This window comes from Nipponia nippon, unplaced genomic scaffold (assembly GCF_047370975.1).
Source record: "Nipponia nippon isolate SJK-2023a ecotype South Korea unplaced genomic scaffold, ASM4737097v1 scaffold_6, whole genome shotgun sequence".
NCBI classification, from domain to species: Eukaryota; Metazoa; Chordata; class Aves; order Pelecaniformes; family Threskiornithidae; genus Nipponia; species Nipponia nippon.
This window is the reverse complement of record NW_028262380.1, coordinates 10,655,001-10,676,912: the sequence shown is the minus strand read 5'-3', so window position 1 is coordinate 10,676,912 and position 21,912 is coordinate 10,655,001. Positions and strand designations below refer to the sequence as shown.

General features: G+C 41.6%; 2 protein-coding genes across 23 annotated transcripts in view; one reads left to right on the top strand and one right to left on the bottom strand.

Annotated features, from left to right (window-relative positions):
* The window catches only part of SLC75A1 (solute carrier family 75 member 1), a 30,037-nt gene extending 27,471 nt beyond the window's left edge, over positions 1–2,566 (top strand). For 2 of the 3 annotated variants that reach the window (XM_087737666.1, XM_087737667.1), the window contains exons 12-13: positions 200–289; positions 1,534–1,782. In XM_087737666.1, coding sequence (XP_087593792.1) covers positions 200–289; positions 1,534–1,640 — 197 coding nt within the window. In that variant the 3' untranslated portion in view covers positions 1,641–1,782. Of the gene's footprint in view, positions 1–199; positions 290–1,533 lie in introns of all 3 variants that reach the window. The other variant, XM_087737665.1, reaches the window with a different exon arrangement.
* Positions 2,567–2,655: 89 nt separating this feature from the next.
* Positions 2,656–21,912, bottom strand: part of ADD1 (adducin 1) — a 67,021-nt gene continuing 47,764 nt past the window's right edge. For 2 of the 20 annotated variants that reach the window (XM_087737661.1, XM_087737663.1), the window contains exons 11-16: positions 19,918–20,019; positions 18,468–18,557; positions 17,508–17,600; positions 11,381–11,537; positions 9,233–9,328; positions 8,444–8,478 (exon numbers count right to left, since the gene is read on the bottom strand). In XM_087737661.1, the coding sequence (XP_087593787.1) occupies positions 8,444–8,478; positions 9,233–9,328; positions 11,381–11,537; positions 17,508–17,600; positions 18,468–18,557; positions 19,918–20,019 (573 nt within the window). The other 18 variants (XM_087737662.1, XM_087737664.1, XM_087737657.1 and 15 more) reach the window with 17 other exon arrangements.

Here is a 21,912-nt window from a genome sequence, read left to right as displayed (position 1 = left end):
CCTGGTGTTTTTTCAGTGAGGCAGTCGCCTTTATCTGGCTGGAGGGGAAAGAAAGGCAGCTTGGGCAGTGACTGTGACACGAAAGGAGGGGGAGATGCGTGTGGGAAATTCCTCCAAAAGAACAGGGCCGTAACAGCTCCAGCAGCGCCCTGCCCTGAGCAAAAACCTCCGCCCTGGTAACGGCTCTCTGCTCCCACAGGCTCTGCCAGCCAGAAGGGGCGAGTCATGGGGATCCTGCGGAGCCTGGGCGCCCTCGCCAGAGCCCTGGGACCGATCCTGTCAGCTACAGGTGAGCGCGGCCTCGTGCTCCTTCCTGCCTTTGCCAACGCACGGCATCGCGCTGGGCCCCCGCAGCCCGGGTGGGCCAGCAGCAGGAGCGCGGCACGGGCCCCTTCAGAGCCATAAAGGTGTCTCCGCAGAAGTGGTGCCCCTGAGAGCTGCACCGGGGGGGATGTGGTCCTTGTTAGCACCAACGAAAGCCTCGTGGAGGAGTTAATCTCTGCTTGTATGAGCCTTTTTAAACTAGGGCAGGTATTGCCCGACTTCAAAAACTCCAGCAACAGCATCAAGCTAACCCAGCCCTGCCTGGGGCTGTGCGGGCAGAGGAGCACCGCAGCGGGCCTGGCCCCAGCGCGCAGCGGGAGCCGGAGGCTGGCCAGGAGCCCTTGCCTTTGCTGGGCTTATTGTTAGCCATTTCAGCAAGTAACCCCGCCTGCTGAGGGGCCGCACTGCGCCGGGGGAGCAGGAGTCGGTGAAATCAAGGTCTCCTGTGCTGTGGTAGCTGGTTCCCCGCATCTCATGAAGCTGCAGCCCCACGTGATGCAAATTAAGTAGGGACAGCCCATCATGTGCAGTAAAGGACTTTTCAGCATTAGAAGTAGCTGTAACCTATAAACCAGATGAAAGAGCTCACAGTCTACTACCGCCCCGGTGCTCAGGGAGGTTTGGTGTGCAGTGCCTAGTGGCCCTGGCTAAGGCCAAGCCTAGACTGTGCCTAAGGAGCACAGGTACCCCCTGGGTGGGGTTCGGTTCCCCCAGGCCATTATAGGGTAAAGGGGAGCAGCCATGCAGCAAGTCCGAGCTTGAACTCGGCCCTAAGGTTGAGTTCAAGCACAGCCAGAACCTGTTTCTGGCATTGGATTCCTGAGCGTTTCACGCAGGGAGGCCGATGCCAAGAGCGGCATGGGCAGCGCCAGGAGCAGCCGCGGGGGAGGCGCTGGGGCAGAGCGCGAGTTGCCTTGTGGCGAAAGCCAAATGCCCGAATAGGAGCTTCCCCGGTGCCCTGCCGGCAAGAATGAAAATGCCTGTGTAAAATAACCGCCTCTAACATGCTGTTCGCTGGGAAGAGAACCAGCAGTGCTGCGAGCTGCCTCCCCTTTGTAGCTCGTGCACCAGCCAGGATGCGCAGTGCAAGACGGGGTAGTTGTGTGTTCCCCGGCTGCAGCAGTGGGTGGCCAGAGCCGCGGCTTTGAAGGCGTTCACGCGGCCGCGAGGACAGGCACGCTAACCCGCTCCCTCCTGCTTCCCTTGCAGTTTACTGGCTGGCAGGAGCCGAGGTTTGCTTCACTGTCTGCGGAGCTTTCTTCCTCCTCCCCCTCCTTTTGCTTGGCTCTGTGAACCAGCGGACAAAGGAGGAGTAGGGGGTAACCGCAGAACCACCACCGCCTCCCCCGGACCTCTGCGAGACCCCGCTCCTGGCACCTGCCTGGGATCGGATAGGACGAGGAGGATTTTGATCTTCGGGAAGGGGCTATGCGATCACCATTTCCAACAACAACAGACTCCAGGTTTCTCACAGCCCACCACAAGCAGTTCTGTTTCAGACGGCCTCCCGGCCAGCTCCGCTCGTTTGCAACAGAAAACGAAACAAAACAAAACCCAACACAAAACAGTTGAGTAAAGCATTAAGATCATCAGCCACGCAGAGAGGGGTGACCGCAACGCGGCGCAGTGCAATCCCAGCTCACCCTCGAGCGCGGTTGAACGCCGCCCTGTCACATGCACAGAGCTCTCCTCTGCTCCTCTCCCTTCGCCATCGGCGCGGGCCGGGCCGGTTTTGGCTGGCAGAGAGCAGTCCCCCTGGACCATTGTCATGAGATCCCACAAGGCTCAGTGGGCCTGGGGAAAGCCCTGCCAACCGCCTCGAAACGTGACCAAAGGCTTCCCGAGCCTGACCGGTACTTTGGCGCAGCTGGACTGGTTTTATACAACTGAATTTTGAGAGATGTTTTATATTTCTAATACTGCGTGATGTTTTTTGATGACCAAGCACTGTTGTTTTTACATTACAAATAAACTGCTACACCACCCACTCCCCCAGTCTGTTAATGACACGCTGTTGCACCCCTCTAAACCAAACACGGGGTGCAGGGCCCCTGCGGGGAGCCGAGCCGCCCGCTGACGACCCAGGGTGCTGGCCGAAGGCCAGGGTGGGCAGGAAGGCGGCCTCCAGCAGGTTCTGCCTCCAGGGAAGCCCTGCAGTGGCCAGTTTGGGTATTTGCTGAGAACACATTAAAGCGACCATTAATCAAACACATTAAGCATTAAAAAAAAAATGGAGCAAATTAAATCCAACAGGCTACAGCTGTAGAATAAAACCATACAAGTTTTGAAAGCAGAGCATGATTTTTTTTTTTTTTAAAGAGTTTTATTTGTGAGTAGAACTTAATGATACAAGAAAGAAAGAAAAATACAGGACTGTATTCTGCCCCGAAGTGTGTAACCATACCATACATGACTACATTTCATATTGTAATACAAAGAATTAAAAGAACAAACTACAAAATTAGAAATTAAGAGTCATTGCATATGTGGTCAAGATAAATGGAGGGACTCGGTTAAAGAACTGAAACATATAGCAATTAGTCATTTAATTACGACCCTGCAATAAAACACAACTTAGCAAAATAAGTATTGTACGCTTCCTAGTGTACGGAGGACACAGAGGGTTAAAGTACAAGCTGAAAGCCACCCGTGCCACGCGGTCCTGAGGTGCTCGGCCCCGCCGCAGGCGCCTTTGCCCCCGCCACCGGGCAGCTCTCCCGCTCTTCAGCTGCTGCCTGGCCCCGGGTGCCGGCGCCTCCCGCCCCGACCTCGGCCTCGCTCAGCCACGGCTGCGCCCAGCCGCTCAACCCGCCTCTCGCTCGCTGCTTTCTGCTGCGTCAACGTAAGGCATTCGTTTGCTGCTATCTCATAACAGCGTCCTAAAAGGTTGCGGCCCAGTTCTGTTTCGGTGCAGCCGCTGGCTGTGAGCCCGCGCCTCTCCCCTCCCGCGCAGGCCTCCCGAGGAGTTCGCGCTGCGAACGCCCGCAACGCCACCCGCGGGAGCGGAAAGGCTCCCCGCCTCCCCCGCCGACGGCTGGGGCCATGGCGCGTTTCTGCAGAATTCTTGCAAGCTTTCCCTCTCTGATCTCAAGCTACGTGTATGTGACAGGCGGAAGCACAGCCCTAACTGGGAAAGAGCGAGGGCAGTGGTGAAAGTGATTTTCTTTACCATGCTACATATTAAACAACCATTTATAGCAAACGGTGAAAATACGCCTTTAAGGTTACGTGGGATTTCTGTACTTTACTGCTGGCAAAAACAACAACAAAATTAAAGAAATGCCGGTTTTTGTAAGTGAAAATAATTAATACAAAAAAAGGTTAAATAGTCGGTGTAACGCATTTACGTGTTTACCATGGGAAGGAACAAAGACAAAAGGCCACAAAGAGGGTTGGCGTGGGCGCCCCAGGGGTTTAAGAGGGTGAAAACCCCCCTGTGCTAAGGCCCAAAATGCCCACGCTCCACCCCGCCAGCTGGAGAACTTCTGAAATACTTTTAATACAGTTACTTTTTAACGGCCAAATTGCCACAGGATTCCTAGGGAGGCGAGGCTGAAAGACAGACTTCCCTTACACTGTGTTCACTAGGAAAAAAATAAAAGACTGGGCTCTTTCAACACACAACAGGAGCGAACACACCACAGCTATTTCAGTCCTAGACATCGCAGGTGATTTCAAGTGCCAGTTATAAAGTAAAACAGAGTGAGGAACACCTTCAGTTTGTTACAATAGCCAGAGGGGAGAAAGCGAGGAAGGAACGGACGGCCGCAAAGCCTGACTACGACGTGACCGGGAATCACAAGCTTGCAGAAGTTTACGGGTCAGTTCAGGAACACCTCCCCCTCCGCATCACCGGGGCAAAAGCATCCTCTCTCACAGTCAGTGAAGAAGAAATTTACTTGTGACCTGGAGCAGAATATTGGAAAAGAACACTTCTTCTGGTAAGCAGCGTGTGCTTTATTTCCAATTGTGAATTTTTTTTTATTCTTTTGTAAAGCAGTGCATGCTTTAAATTAAAAACAGCGATGCCATGCCTTCCACATGGAAGTCATTTACCTTTGATTACGAATTAGGGATCAGATCTGTGGCAGCTGCTGAAAACAGAGGATTAGCACCTTTTGGACATTAGCTTCTGGTTATAACCTTAAACAATCAAGCCACAACTCGAGGGGCTGGTTGGATTACTTGCTGCATTCATTTACGCAATAAGACAAAACACTCGGTACGATCTGGTACATTCTAGTGGTTAATGAATTTTAAAATATGACAGTGGTTCTGCAGTGCGTGTGGCCTTTAGGAGTCACTCTTCTTTTTGCTCTTCTTCAGGAAGGAAGGAGTGCGAAACTTCTTTTTCTTTTTCGATGGGGACTTCCCTGGGGATTCATCGCTGCCTGCCTCGGCTGCTGTCCCCTCCTCAGCGGTTGGTGTCACCGGCTCTTCAGCGGGTCGAGAGGGGGGCTCCTTAGTTTCCACCGCAGGTGATTCCGTTGGGCTTTTGGGCACATCCTCATCACATCTCCCTTCCTCCTTTCCCAAGGGAGGGAAGCCGAGTGCTTCTGAAGGCTCATCAGGGGTGAGATCTGGGAGGGTTTGCTTGAAAGTTGCAGCATCACTGTCATCTTTGTCGGTCTGGTCCGGCTGGGTCTCTAGCGGACGGACAGACAATGGCACAGTTAGTTTACCTAAGTGTCCCTAGGACAGAGAGAGCAAAGCAAGGTGATGGTGAGCGCTCCTGATAGAAGAGCTCGGATATTCACTGGGCATAAAGCCTTTGTAAGAGGTCTGTTCCCCTTCAGCTTCGGGCACAGAGACAGAAACAAGGTGTTCCAAAGTTTTGTTTGGTTTTAAGCTTCTTGCCACGGAAGAGAGAAAGCTGAATTCCATCACGTGGGTGCAAACCAGCAAGAAAGCGACTGTTCAGACTTCTCATGTGTCTTATTTATAGCATTTGCAAGCTACGTGAGATTTTAGTGCAGTAAGCAGGAATGAAACCTACAGTTTTCGTTGGCGTTGAAGAGAGCGGCATAGAATTAATCTTAATTCTTTTTCCTTTTGGTGGGATAAAACTAATTGCTGGTTTGCAGTGATCCGATACATGCAAATCCATCAATTTCTAAACTGTTGGCTTGCCAATTCTTAATCGCAATGCTTGGATTTTCGTAATATTCTTTCATGAGATCTAACAGATTTGGTTCAGAATGTGATTTCCTATCACAAAGGCTTCCCTTCTTTTGCAAGATATGAGTATACGTTATGGATTCCTACAAGGAAAATCCACGTGGTTTATCAAATCAAGTGAGCTCAGCAGCTTATGCAATACAGCTTTTTTCTGAGCAAGACTCACCCCTGTATAAAGGGACATCAAAAATCCAGTGACAACTTTATGTCCAAAGGCGAACCGTACCGCTGCTCCCTCAACTGCAACGCTTCCCTCCTCCACCGCTATGCTTTCGAGATGTTCTGTTTAAAGCTCCTCTTTGTGCACAGGTATTTAGCAAGGAGCACTTCTGAAAGGTCCCTGCAGCGCTCAGCACGGCACTGGAGCCGAGGAGTGTCAAACACGGCTGGGTCAAACACGTCCCCGTTGATGTTACGGAAGGAGGAATTCGGAACAAAATCCAGGCCGTGCTCATTGTAAGGCACAAAAGAAAGGCACGTATTTTTTACCCTTTTAAAATCTTGTTCATTTTCATTGGAAAAGACTGAAGGCTTGCACAAGAATTTACAGAAAATACTTGATACTTTCTCATTTTTCCTATGGAAATGACAATGAGTGTTCTTTTCATTTCTGCCAGATGGGATTAATAATCCTCAAATATATTTTTGAGGGCTCTGTTCTGGGAATACCTGCTAGAAAGCCCAACGTGTTTTGCCTAGAGCACCATGAGCTTCTAATAGGTTAAATAAACAAAACACACTACTTAGTATTCAGTGCCAAACACTCAGAATGCACAAGGTAGCAGTTTAGAAGTTATAATGCAGGCAGGATTTAAAACAGAGTAAAAAAAAAGAAAGCGATTATGTACATTACAAGCTGCCTCCTGAAGCTCCAGTTTCACCCGTGTATGTATGTGACACACAGATTTGTAAGAAGCACCACCTACAATTCTTCACTACCACTGCGCTCTTCTTGGATTTCATTTTTACTTTTCAGGAATTAACTGAAAGCATTGCTGAGCTCCTCTCCCTGGGATCCGGTCATCGGAGGCGTGGGAAGGGTTCACCGCTGCGCCAGGGGAGGTTCAGACTGGCCATCAGGAAGCATTTCTTTACCGAGAGGGCGGTCAAACGCTGGGACGGGCTTCCTAGAGAGGTGGTCGGTGCCCCAAGCCCATCGGTGTTTAAGAGGCATTTGGGCAGTGCCCTTAACAACGTGCTTTAGCTCTTGGTCAGCCCTGCAGCGGTCAGGCCGTTGGACTACACAATCATCGCAGGTCCCTTCCAACTGAAAATACTCTATTCTACTCATTAGCTGGCCCAATTTTTAGAACAGGCACCGTATCAGATTGTCAGTCAGTTTTATTCCATCTTTTAAAAAGAAGTTTAAAAGAAAGTTTCAAACCAAGTTTCAAAAAAGGGATTAGAATTTCTTAAAATTAAAGAATAGGAGGCTACAGGCATTCAAACAGCACTTGCCTGTTGGCCTAAGCATTGGATAAATCAAAACAGTTTTATAACTCATTAATCCAGGACTGCTATCCTTCCCAGTTTGTCAAATTACCATCATCTTTAGTAAACGGATTAACATTGTGCTGGAATCAAACAAACATCTGTTCGTCTAGCTCGCTAAGGGCAACGTTTTACCAGCATTAGGGGGATTTACAAATTCCACATCTGATAAAGAAAGCGTACGATATGTAAACACCTTGCTATTCTCCTTGATGGATTTCAGTAACTTAACTAGGAAGGTTTGAAAACATATCTTGCTGCAAAACCTATTTACAGTTTAAGAACTCAGCAGTACCTCAAAATGTCTTAATTTTTTTTTTTAGAATAATCATGTCTACACCCATGCTCTCCCTTTATATATACTGTGGCATAAGAGTTTGAAAAGTAACATTAATACTGGTGTGTGTTTACAGTTCACGTTATTTATGAAAATAAAGGTTTACGGGTTTTTTCAACACAAACATGTGGACAAACATACAAACTCGGCTATAACTGAGTTAACACAAAACACGCTTCTGACTTCAGCTATGCTTAAATAGAACCAATATGAGGCAAAAAAAGCGGGGCAGTGGCTGTATACAGAGAACACTGGCATTCGACAGCACTTCTGCCAACCACAGTCCTCACGGTGTGAGCTTCCAGTTGCTCTCTAAGATAAGCTTTGTATGTTTGTCCTGGAAAACTTGTACAACTAGAAGAGTCTGTGGAACACAATTCTCAGTTTAGAAGAATTTTCAGGTTTTAGAACTTTATCAGTAACATCACAGTTGTCTACGATGTAGTCTGACTTTCATATCTATGACAAACACACTGACTTTTGGATATAACAGGACGTACAGACGGAGGGGGCCAAACATCCTTATTAGTCCAAAGCATAATCTGACGGAGCCCTGCAGATCTAGCCAAAACAGCTGTAGAAGTTGCTGCTATTCCCTGGTTGGAATTTGAATTTCCCTACAGCTGACACATGTAACATCGCAGTAGTTCCACATCCACTTCTGTGCAGAAGTCTGCTGGGTAAGTTTAAATCAATGTCAGTGGTAACACTTTTGCACGGGAACAGATTAGGAACTTTCTTCCATTTCATGGCCAGGTCCAAGTTGCGTAGGCAGCAGCAAACTGTTGGGGCAGAAACCCCCAGCCCTGTTTCAGCTGTATCTGAAAGACGACTTCAGACTATTCCTTTTTAAACTGAGGGATCGGACACACAGATATGGAAACACATGATGTCACTTTCGCAGTCTCTGTCAAAGGGGGAGTGCATTTTAACGTAAGATCTGTAACTACCTAATTTAATGAAATCGAGAACTAAAGAAATCAGCGTCTCAACCGAAAAAGCCTGCTTCAAAAAAAAAAAAAAAAAGCAAACCCAACAAGAAAACCTTAGTAAACAAAGATGCAAGAAGTGAAGCAAAGCACATAAGCGGGTCAGAGTATGGAATGATACTTACTATGGTAACAGGTACTCTTTAGCATATCCATCTCCTGCTTGTAACGCAGCCACAAGAAGAAAAAAGCACAAGTAGAGAATCTATGCATTCATCACAGCCATTGTGTTAAGTCAGAAGAATGGTTGCAACCATTCTTATAGAAAACAGAATGAGATGAAGTAGTGAATGGAAGACTAACAGACAAGTGATATATCCAATGTACAAGGTAAAAGAAACAAGACAAAAATTAGATTACACCTGTTCAGGATTGGTATTTTATCCTTTTTTGAGAAAATCGTAGACTTTACCAGCCCTGCTCTCATTTTAGTTAAAATTACTCCATAAGGTGAGCAAATAATGATATTTAGATTCAAATTGAGTTGGAAAAAATATTTACTGAGGTGTAATCCAAGTACAATAATGTTTAAGAAATGTGCAATTGGTGAAGGAGATTTACCACAACGTCTGGATTTGTGTCTGGTTCACCATCAGACACTATGTAATTTCATAAGAGCAATTCTTTCTCGCAGAAAACGTTCAAAAGGGTAAACCAGCTGAGAAACACCAAGAGATGACAAGGCAATTCTGAAGAGATGAACATTTGTCGTTATATTAATGCACACTTCTTTATTATTGTAAACATAACTCCTATTACACTCATAGTTCAGTGTTGTAGATTTTAGGTAGCATAAAAATAAAATACAAGTAGTAATTTACCTTTATTAGATACTAGTTCATATATTTTCATGCGTCAGCCACTAATGATGCAGTTACTGGTTTCCCCTGGCCCCCAAATCAGAAGAACATACCTTCCTCTATTTTAATCGGCGTACTGGGAGGAGTGCGAGCGGAAGTGTGATCAGGGGGACTTCTCTCCTTCTGTTGTCTGCCATCTTCTGAAGGTTCTGCAGGTGTAGACAAAGAGACATTAAAAAGGCAAACAAAACCTTTCAGCACGTGAGAAAACAAAAGTATCCTTTTGCTCCATGCACACAGGATATGAATACATTTTTCTGAATCAAAATTCTGCCAGGATATTAAATAATACCAAAACAAGCAAAAGAAAATTAAGTGATAGCTTGATATTAACAAAACTGTTGAAGTCACAGTTGAGCTGTGGTTTTTTTGGTTTTGTTTTGGGTTTTTTTTGGTTTTGTTTTTTTTTCTCCCCTCCTCATAAGAGGTCATGAAAAATGCATTTGTTTATGAATTGGTTTATCATGCTGTTCTAAAGAAAACTTGTGAGGGAAGACAAACAAATGGGGGGGGGGGGCAGGGAAATGCTATCAGACCTACACAAGATAATGCTCTTTTGCTTGCTTTGTATTGCTGAAACGCAGAGTAAACAAAATCGCATCCCAAAAGGAAAGAAGACTGCACAGATAATCAGAGAAACATGCAGTAATTAAATGATTCAAAATGGATTTCACAGTGGTTTGCGTATTGGTTATTAGTAAGGAGGGTCCCCTTTGCCTCCAGGTTTAAACAGCCCTAGATCCAAAGGAAAACATTAATAGAGTACACCGTGTATCAGGAACAACATTAAAACATGGTTCCACACAGTTCACCAGGACAATTAAAAGTGAAATCAGTCCCACAGATGAGACTCAACTGACAGAATCTCCAAACAGTGTAGGTAAAGAGGTCGTTCCTTCGATTGCAAGCCCAACTGTACCACATCAGTAATACCTGAGGCCTCAGCCAAAAGGTCCGGATCGGACCTTAATGCTTTGATCACTGCAGTATGAAATTCCTTATGGGAGGACTTCTGCCCATCTGGCTCTTCTCGGTTAAGATGCGTGATGACTTGCTGCGTGGTCTGACAAGAAACCCATGCAGCAGCAAACTGAGTGTTATCTAAAGATTTAGACAGTGATGATACGTCACGATCCTGTAAAGTCTTCGTATCTGTTCCTTGACAGGTTTTTGATCTGCCTTTCAAATCCAGAGATTTGTTATCTGACGTATTTTGCTCACTGATGGTCTGATTTCTAAGCAATGTACTCTGTTCCCCAGCTGGTGTCTGTCTCAGTAACACAGTCTCTCCATACTTTGATATCTTATCTAAGGAGGATGTAGCAATGTTACTGAGAGAATAAATGTAGGCAGTTACACAGGCATAACAGCAGCGCATCCCACCCCACAGAGCCCAATACTTGGTTAACCGAACACATACAGTCTACAATGGCTCCTACATCATCTTATCAAGAAGCAGAAGCAGGGAGCACACGCTGCAAGGGAAATGGCACTTGTGGCTCCTGCATCATCCAAATTCAAAACCTAACAACAGATGAGCATTGCAAGTTATCATCCCTTGGGACTATACAGAAGTAAAGCAGGTACTAAAGCTGCGCCCCTTCAGATGCAGCAACAATCTCCCCTTACTGAATAATTCTCTCATAATTCTATGATACTTCAGAAAGTCTGTTTTGGGGGAAGTCCCCAAGATGTGCCATGCCCAAGTAGCCATCAAATGTTGTTCCGTATCTTCCCCATTCAACGGATTTCTCAAATCCACAATTTTCAATGAGTTAGAAAACTGCAGTTTTGCTGCTAAAAAAGCAACACCCTAGACCATCTCTAGCACTGAGGGAAACAAAGCGCAAGAGTCTGCAATACTTTGCAGTACCTGGAAATTTTTTTGACTGAAGTTTCAAGCTTTCCACCTCCTAATAGCAGCAGTAACTGGCCATACTAAACACCCCAGTTTGCCTGCTAGGATAATTTTTAAAATAAGATCTATGCATTTCACAGAACACTCCATTAACACTTAGATCGCACGTTCTATCTCCAACATGCTTGTTAAATTTCTAATTCACACTGGAAAAACTGAAACACACAAAAGCCGAATAATTTATCCATGGCCTTGGCCTTTGCAGGTAACCCACCTTCCAATTAGCAATAAACTTCCTGGGATTATAGTCTATTGCAGAAAAAACACACACAGAGAAACCAACCTTCTGGTCCCTTCTGCTTTCTTTCTACTTCTTTGCGATATTCTTCCAGTTCTCGGTCGGTGAGTTTATTGAAGGGATTTGGTCCTGTGGTGCTCACTATGACTTTTGGTTGATATTCTTTCTCAATTATTGCCTTTGACGCAGTCACCAGCTCTCCCTGACAAAACAAAATTAAGATACATCTGCAATCGAGCAGTAACTTGCAGAACCCTGAGAAGTACAGAGGCTACAAAGCAACCAAAAACCAAACAAAAAGATAATCTGAAAAATGCTACATTTATTTTCTTTTAGATTAAAAAAAATCTACTACAGAATTTAAAAAAAAAAAAATTAATCGACAGCAGGTTAATATAAAGGAGAAAAGGTCTCATTAATTACTCTTACAGACACATCAGTGTTTCCACCAGGGAATATCCACCATTAAGCAGTAAATCAAACAGCAGCCAAACAGCCTAGCTGGATTTTATCTGAAGTCACAGAAGTATCAAGTTTCTTTTTCTCCCCACAAAAGAAACAGGATACCAGGCCCAACCGCATGGCACGCTGGGCACAGAATACCTGTAGAAGTTCACAGGACTCAGCTCATAGGTATTATTGTTTGTGGTTTGTTTTGGGGTTTTTTTGTTTCAGTTTTTGTTGTTGTTGTTTTTTAAATAAGGGAAAAGCCATTTCCAGTAGCTACTACATAACATCTAACAGATGTTATAGTAAAAAGCCATCTTCTATGTGTTCTGTATACACCACATTAACAGTTTATTACAAGCAATTTTTAAGTAATTAAGGTTAACTGTAACCTTATACAAGTTAGCATATTTACATCTATAACATTTGTCATACAAGTCAGATAGAATTTATACAAATAAAAATAAAACAATAGCAAGTACAGTAAGTTCCAATGGACAAAAGCAGCTGCATCAGAGTCTCTAGTGCTAAGGTTTTTAGTTTTTCTTTTCTAATCGTATAGTAAAGACTAAAGCCGTTGGCTTTTCATTGTCTCAGATAGGGAAGATGCTTGCCTGGATAGCTGCTCTGTCTTTTGGGTGACTTCTTTAAGCACTTGGTTTTTTCATTGGATATACAGAACTGTACTGACACTAGTCTGGAAATGAGTGACGTGTGGTCTGCGCCTCCCGCCATTGTGATACCTGAATTGTCGGCATTGTTGAAAACGGGTATTTGAATTCCATTACCAAATACGTATGGGTCATTGATTGGCCCAAGTCATCTTCATAGTCAAATGTTATTTGTACCAGTATTTAAAAGACAGCATTAGAAAGCACAGTTCAAAAATAAATTGCACCCAAACAAAGAGACCAACATTCCATTCCATGTCCATACTTGATGGACAAGCATGAGATCTTCACTGTAAAACTGAAGATGAAATTAGACAGAGTACTGTTTGGGATGCTAAGAGCTGTTTTGGACAAGCTGTCAGCACCAAAAAGGTGACAGACAAGAACGTCCAGATGGAACGAAGACAAGAGCAGTTTGATATTTCTGAAAGCCTCGTAAGAGATCTCCAGAAATCTGGTCTAGAGCAATCCAGGGAGGTAAGAACAGCTGGTTGTTAGAAGCTGTGCTGCTCTTCAGGAAGCAACCACCAGCCAGAAGTACTGAAGAACAAACAGCAGAGCAACAAGACTCCACTGTAAGATCCTGAAAGGAGCTGCAGGAGAGAAACATCTCTAAAACATCATAGATCGCCTCCGTTTCTCCATAAAATAAGAGGAACTCTGGTCTTAGATGCAGAACGTCAGTAGAATGTCAAAAGCCTTTTCTCAACTATTTCCATTAAGCACCAGCTGTCTGAATACCAGAAAATCTCCAATTTGATAGTCACGGCTTTTTTTTAACAGGATAATGCATAAAAAAGTCACACACACAAAAAAAAAAAAAATATCAATCTTTGTACCAATCCTAATTGTTCTGTAGAAAATGTAAAACGCCCCCGAAAGTACAGGTCCCAGCTATTAATGATGGCAGAAAATGGGTGCCCATGGCAATTTTATATTTCCCTCTCTCTCTCTGCCCACCCTTCACACTAAGTACGTAGTTTTAACTGAAACTCAGCAATAAGTAGCAGGCGCTTGTAAAGCACCGATCTCGGGCAGAGTTTCTAGAGTTTTCTAGGATTATAAAAGTCAACAGAGGAACAAGACATACAGTGCGCACTGGTATCCCTGGAATGTTTAAGAACCTTTGAATCCTGTCTGCAAGACAAACCCAAGACAATCTAATCTGGAAGACAGTCTTGTCTGCAAGTTAAATCCAAAATGACTGGGTAGAACAACTCTCACATGAAACAAAGTTTTACTGAATGCCTATTGATTTCAGAATGACAAACAGCAAGACGCGCAGTTTGCGGCCAGATGCCTAGTGCACTGGCATTACGTCTTCTCCTCCATAAGCCAGCACCTTTGTTAACTGCTGGGAACAAAAGCAGCACATCAAGCTTATCACATTTACCAAATTAAAACAAACAAACAAAACAAAGCCAAACACACACAAAACCTACACCCACAATCGATGCAAACAGTATTTGTACTAGCTGAGTATCTTTGACCCAATATTGAAAAAGATCAGAGGCAACGACAGTAAGTGGATTATGTATCACAAAGAAAAAGCACTTGTGTTTTTTGGACCGTAAAAGCAGAAAAATTACACGAGAGACCAGAAAGGCAAACTTTCGATCTGCTAAAAGCTGTTTCCAGATTGACACATCCAGTTTTGCTCAATATCAAGAATATGGAAGCAGTTCAAAGGCCACTAATGAGAATTATAAGGGTAGAGGGACCGATTCTACTTGGAAAATAAATTATAGTAGTATGTTAGCAAGTTCTGCAACATGATTACTCTAAAACACGTACAAATCAAAGAAGTGGAGATGCATTACTTCCCAGAATAGGCCACAGAGCAGCCTTCCAAGAATTCAAATAGAAATATACAACACAAAATGAAGATAGTAACATGGGACAGAAGGAAAACAAGTATAAAGGACTAAAAAGACAGTACAGGACATATTTTAGACTGTTAAATGTGACATTAAAACAGACAAGACTTTGCAGAGCTATCAAACTGTCCATGCCATTCAGAGATTCCTACAAATATTAACAAAAATTGAACAAGAAAATTGGTCTGGAGTTGCTTCCAGTGTTAGAGAGCCTGTAGGGAGGGAATAAATTCCCATATAAAAGACTGGCATGCTGTTTCAACACAGGATGACATGCAAAAAATCAATGTTCTAGTGATTTCATCTGGATTACGCTGATACTAGTATTATTTTGATGATGATTCCAGTACTATTTTGATGACTATTTGAAGTTTTATTGCATGTGTAAGCACCTGAACATCAACAGCATTTTCTCCACTGTAAGAAATAATGCATAGATTACATTCATGAACAGAATATATTTTCCACTCCTGACAATTTTGTAGGGGCATACTCTCCCACAAAGATCCAAGAAAGGGAAAGTCATTTACAGCTAATGATACACAATATACCTGCATACTAAACTTGGACCTCACCTATCTTACAAGGAAATTTTAGATGATCAAGTCATTTTGCAACTTCTCCACCAAATCTTGCTTTCAGAGAAAAATTCAAAACTGCTGTGAGGCGACCATCATTTAACAGGCAAGCACTTCATCTCATTCTCAAGGATAGATATGAGCAAAACCGGCACCTTATACATGCCAATTGCTCTCTCAATCAGACAGCAGGTTCATAATAATTGTCTAAAGTTAACAATCGCTCTTAACACAATCTGGCATTAATGCAGTGCCTTTATCCAAAAAACCCAAGATTCTTAAAGTACTGTTCATGTAGAAGTCGACATTAAAACACAGTGCCACCTCTGGGGCAGAACTGAGAGGCTCTTCATAAAGAACAAAGCCACAGAATTTCCATTCTAAAGGAAGAGACATGAAACGGGAAATTCCCCTTTTACTTAAAACTCTTGAAAATGCGTGTGATTTTTTTTTTTTTAAATGGGATTGCAGAATGGTCATTGGTAAGAATAACCAACATTCCCTCTCATTCAGCCAAGACTGCAGCAGAAGCTTGGTTAACCAAGTCTATAACACGAATAAAATTACATGATGCACAAGGTAGCTTGTGTTGCAATGTGGCCAGGACTTCTCAGAACATGGACAAAGCAAGTGACAAGGCAAAATGGAGTATTTACTACTGCAGCCATAGGCACAGAAGACTCAAAGCACTACATGCATACTGTACGCAAACAGGATTTTTTTAATCCAAAATAGTGTGCATTAGTATTGGATATAAATCTCAATGTTAACTGAAAACATAATACATTTTAAGTGTTACTGCAACCAGATGGAACTTTTTACTTTAACTGTACTCAAGTGTCAAAGAATTTGTCAACCGAGAACTTGTAATTATCTGGTACCTAAAAGTCCTTAAGTCCTTGATGTACAGGTCTCCTTGAAGTTTCATTCAAAGTTTCACGCAAGGTTTATGTAGGCATTGTAAGACTGCTTATATTTCCTTTGTCCACAATACACAACTGATTTTTGGCATAATCTTTCTAGAAGATATCTCTGGTGGGTTTTTTTGTTGTTGTTGTTTAGTTCATTGGGGTTTTTTGTGGGTTTTGTTTGTTTGTTTTGTGAGGGGTTCTTTGGGTTTTTTTGGGTGTTTTTTTTTTGTTGTTGCTGTTGTTGGTTTAGGTTTTTTTTTCCCTCCAACAGGAAATTATTAAACATTCAGGTCACAATCCATATTAAGATGATAAAGATTAGGAAATAAGCCACTCCTACTGTAATTAACATTGTGATCCAATTTTACACAGTATTTCAGGAGGAAAGCACTTTCATGACACCACAAAAAGGAAACACATCATTGGGACGTCTAAGCCCTAACACTATCCTAGGCAAAATCATATAGCCAATAGAACTTTCCTTGGCTCCTCACCATCTACAAAAATCCATGTGAAATATTTGACTAGTTTTATAGAAAGATAATGCCATTATTCAGAAATAATACTTGAAAGATATCTTGCACATCATTGATGAAAGAAACCACCTGTGTTGTGATAACCAATGGATGACTATCATAAAAATAACTTTTTCACTTTGAAGGTATTATTAAGCAGAGAATAAAAGGCATGCACTGCCTGGAAGAATTTGGCTTTGTTTTATTTTTCATCTTAAATCTGGAAATAGTATTTTATTATTTTTTCCTTTCATACTATGGATAAACCAGACAGTAATCTGTAAAACATCATTATCAAAGTCTCAGTACGATACAGCTATCTATAATACAAACTGGGTCATTACACTAGAAAGTGCTATGAAGTCATGAGATTTGCAACAATGATGTAACTCAAAGTATTCTGTTTTTTGATGGGAAGGCTATTCTGATTATGAGATGTTAGGGACAACCTAAACCAAGATTTAAGAATCTTTTAGATAAAATACTGGAGCAGAAGAGACACTGATGCAAGACAGCTAAGGACAGATTGTTTCCAATGGGCAAACTGCTCCTGTTTCCTCAGCCTCAAAGGACTGCCCACCCCAACCATACACACATCTCCTGAATTTATTCTGTATTTAAAGTATATTACATAAGCACAAGCATGATTACATGTTTGAAAGCCAATCGATTTTGGAAGTGTGGGGCATTACTCAGCAACTCTTGTAGATAACTGCCAGAAGTTTTAAGGAAACAAGATGTCTAGCAACGTAGGATCACAAGTTGACAGTGTTTCTCAGCATGACACACTCTGGACATGTGGATATCTTCGGAATTACACTGATGTAATCAGGCTGAGATTAAGCTAATGCAAAATGGATCTCAAATTAGAGTAATTCAGCACTAATAGCATGCGCAAAGAAACTCACTATATGCGGAACCTAATCAGCACCTTAACATCAAAAGTGTTTCCTCATCAGCTTTTACAAACAAAGAAAAAGATCAAAATCCTTAAAAGATACTTTAACTGGGTAAAGTAACTGCTTGTATAGTTGCATATACATAATTTGGAGATCCATCTATTTTATTTTTTTTTAGCCAAATCATTAGCTAACAGAGGGAAAAGGTCAGGGTAAGGAAGAGGTAAAATGAAGGGTGAACAACAGTATTTAGAGCAGTATGACAGGGCAGTACCTTTCTAACAGACAGAGATTTAGCAGGACTAAAGGCCTGCTCTGTGAGATCGAGCCCTTCAATAGATTCCGTACAGTCTGAGAGGGGAGCATCCTGCAACAGTAAATTGAGTAAACAGAGCAAACCGAGCCCAGGCTTTAAAACATCAAAAGCATTATGATGCTTGCTACAAACATGCAAAGAAACAGTAACTGGTAGATAAAATTGCAAATGACAATGACTTGACATGCACACAAAATGACACCCAACATAAATAATGCCATGGTCATGATAAGACTTGCCAAACTTTTTAACGCATATCAGAAAATACTTATCTGGGGCAGATAAAGCACTTAGATACAGAGAGCTTTAAAGTCATTCAGCTATACAGTATAACTGTATCGCTCTAATTCTTACTTTACTTTGAGCTATCATTCATAGATAGAAGTCTTTTGTATATCCAGATATACTGCTTTTAAGTTTTATTGATGTATAATAGCTTTTTTTCCCAAACTGCTCTTCAAATAAAATATTGTCAAGCATGATAAAACATATTTAACACGCAACACTACTGCCCCATAGTGAGCCTGCTGTGCCCAGTATTAATACTTCAAGATACATAAACTTGGAAAACAAACAAATAAAAAAGTTGTCACAAAGCCCAACTAGTTTTGAACAAGAAACTAACCCATATAAATAAGTCTCCTGGATTTCATGCATTACATTCAGCAAAAAAAAAAAAAAAAACCAACCAAACAAGAAGCAACCTCCACAGACATGCTTAGGTTACATGGCTGAAGCCTCTTAAATTTCTGACCCTGAGCAGTCTCGCAAAGACAACGGTGTTACCTCTAAGACTTACCTTATAAACAGTTACTCTCTGCCAATTAAAGAATAATTTTACAGTGATATATTAGGTGAAAGCAGAGGATATCGTAGATTAACTTTAAGCTAACAGTTTTAGGCATTTTATACTCTCACCTGTACAAGACTCCTGTCCACAACTACCCCAGAAAGAACCTGTGATTGAGGGCCCGCGGTTTTAATATCCTGTAAATTTTGCTCTCGGATCTGTAAAGGAAAGCAGCAGAATACAGTCACATGAACAACAGGGAAAAGTTAACCACGTTTTCGTATTTGAAAAAGGGGTGGGTGAACCTGCCAACAGGCTGCAGCTAGTGTCAATTGCTATGGCCCTACCCATCAAATAAAGCTGTGCTTATAAACACCACTTCAAGATACGTGCTCAGGTTCCTAGTTGTTTCCTCACATTTCCATTCTGGCTCTTGTTCCAAGATAGATGAAGAAAAGCATGCTTCTAGAAAGGCCTCTACTTTACAACTAAAAAGGACATTCAATTTATATAAAAATACATGCATACAAGTATACAAACACAAGGTATTATTAATACTTGATATTTCAGAAAGTATGAAGATCCTGCATCATGTGTACTTGTTTCTAGTTCACTACCCTTCTCGACAGCAGGAAGGTAAAGTTTGAAGTTTTACTTCTCTCCTCTTAGTCACTTCATTCAAGTTTTTAATAAAACAATGTTTGTGTTTCAAACACCAAGAAACTGCTTGGCAATTTCACCAGACTTCTCATTTCAAGTGATTACTATTTTACAGCGCCGAGTCAGGAAACGCAAAAGCTCTGTCAACCTTTTACAAATTTTTTTAGAACAAATCAGTATTGCTGCTACTACCCCTGCACACAGACTTTCCTGTGATGTAACACTAACTCCCATGTTCCATACGGCCATCAGTTAGAAGCAGCAAAACAATCCAGAACAAGTTAAGTATTAACAAGATGCATATTTTATACTTTAAAAGAAATAAAGTGAAAAAACCCCAATGCATTCAATGCTTTCCTGTTGGTAGATTGGTGACAAGAAGATCTGAAATTCAAAGACTGGAAAATTAACTGCTAGGTCATTTCAAAAAGATTTAACATGCAGTTCCGAAGGCCCCAAAAATTTCTGCAACAATCACAGTATATTATAATATAATAAAATATAATACGGAGAGAGATCAATAGACTTCTTTGTCTAGGCCACAATTTCAACTGGTGAAACTAAAACAGGAAAACAGGTCCCTAGTGTAAAACTCTGATCTCAGGGAACAGAATTACTACCATAAACTCAGTGGTGGCTGTTTCAGAGGTATCCAGCAACAGGTCTGACAGTAACAAAATATAAGACAATGAAAGTCTTCACATAGTGCACAGTAATGCCATCTTTTTCCAAGATGAGTTCAGAACATGTAGGAATTGTTTCAGCATCTAGTTATAAAGGGGCAGGACAATACCAGAGCTGTGTTATCGAACCTCAAAAATTTCACTGTAGCAAAGTAAGTTAGTTCATTACAAGTATGCAACTTAAGTGTAGTGATAACCAAAAAAAAAAAAAAGGCATTTTACTGCTATTACAAACCTTGTTCCTCATTTCTTGGACCTCCTTTGGATTGGTGTTCAATGGAACAAACAGGTTAGGGACAGCAGAGGTGGCAGTTCTATGTCCATCCTCTTTAGTCCACTGTAATATCAAGAACAGTTGAACAGTCAGAATTGCTGTAATGGCTATGGACACTCAGAGCAGCAAATTCACGTAACAGTTGATCATGCATTATACATAGCAGAGAACTGAACCAATGATTGTATTCTTATATTCATTCCTAAGACTATTTAAGTTGCTTCCTTCTTCAGTAATATAAACTGTGCCTTCAGATACATCTCTAAATATCAGAATCATTCTATTAAGTCAAGCTAGTAACAACAACAAAAACTAGAGAGCCAGTTAACTTGCAAATAACTTCCACCCAAAATGATGCAAGTACTACAGCTACGTGCAATTCAGAGATTACGGAGACTGAAAGCTTTTTAAGCTGTTTTTCTGTGCACTTAACCACACTGACAACTGCAGTGTTCTGTGTTTCTAAAAACAGTCTACTTCTGTATTAATATGTCTCTCCATAAAGTGAGGAGCAGGAAAACTCCAATATAATTACTTATTTTTACAGACTTTTTTATCAGAAATTTCACAATGAGTTCATATTAGTTTAAAAAGGACACTATACCTTACCCAAACAGAAGTACAGCAAGATCTAAGACACGAGCTCTAAAACCCTGTTACTGCCATTTTCATTTTCTGCACTGTGTGTTTTTACAAAATAGCACGAGAGAGACAGAGAGATCATTGATTCAATCCTCCGATACTCAACAAACATCAAAGCGAACTTAAAGCGTAAGATGACAGAAGTATGAAAAGCAATGTGATGTCACTAACCAGGTTTAGTGAATGATTCTGTACTGTGAAGCAAGAGTGGGCATCACCAAAGTTTTGCATTAAAACAAGCTACTTCAGCAAAATATTCTGTTTCCAGAATTAGTTTCTGCACAAATAAATAGCATATTGGCACAGCAACCTAGAGGAACAGTTTGGTGATGTCGAATATTTTATAACTCATAGCTCAAAAGGTTACAAAAATATCCCAAACACAAACTTTAAGCGCTTCATGGGTTCTTCATAGAAGGTTGCTTTATTTGATCGGTGCATTTAGTATGGAGCTCTGTTTAATTTGATGCACAACTAACTTTTTATCTTCATACGTTTCTCATATGTGCTGTCCTAATTTCCAACCATTATTGCATAGAAAATGCACTGAACAGTAAAGCAAACCTGTTTATAGAGCAAATGCTATGCGTTTTTTCCTGGGTAACTTCAAGAAACAATAAGATAGCCAGAGACCGTCAAACTTCAAAAAGCAACAGAATTTTAAAATGTTTTGCAACTGTAAAGTAAAAAATGGAATGAACATGGAGCTGTGAAATACTCACTGATGATTATCTTCTCAGATAAAAACTACTCCAGCTTTTTATTAAAGATAGTTTTTAGTCAAAACATATATAGAAACAACCTCAACATAACAAGCTACTTTTTCTTTAGGTTAATAACAAGCATTAAAAAAATTAAAATACACAAACCTGTTATACTGTATGAAATTTTCTATTGCTTCAGTATATCATTAAACAAGGCTAGTTTCTGAGCAGGAATTTTGCTTCAGTCTTTCTGTGATAATTTCAAATATGAAATACTACCTACTTCGTGAGCTAAGGCTGAAAAGCACAAACTGCTCCAAACATATGCATAGCTTTAAGCTTTCTTCCAATCAAGGCAAAACTATAGTTGAGTTTAGTAAAATGTTGATAGTACAAACAATATATGTATACATTAATTTCTTAAATCAAAAAGAACACAAAAATACCACAGAGATAGAGATCCTCTGTTTTTTCAGGGCTTTCTACGTGTTAACACTATACATGTTAGTACACACATTGCCTGAGTAATCATTCCATATAAGTATTCAAAATATAGAGAACTCTGAATGTATTCAGAGGTGAAGTAGAGTTTTGCAGGGGTAAATAAGAA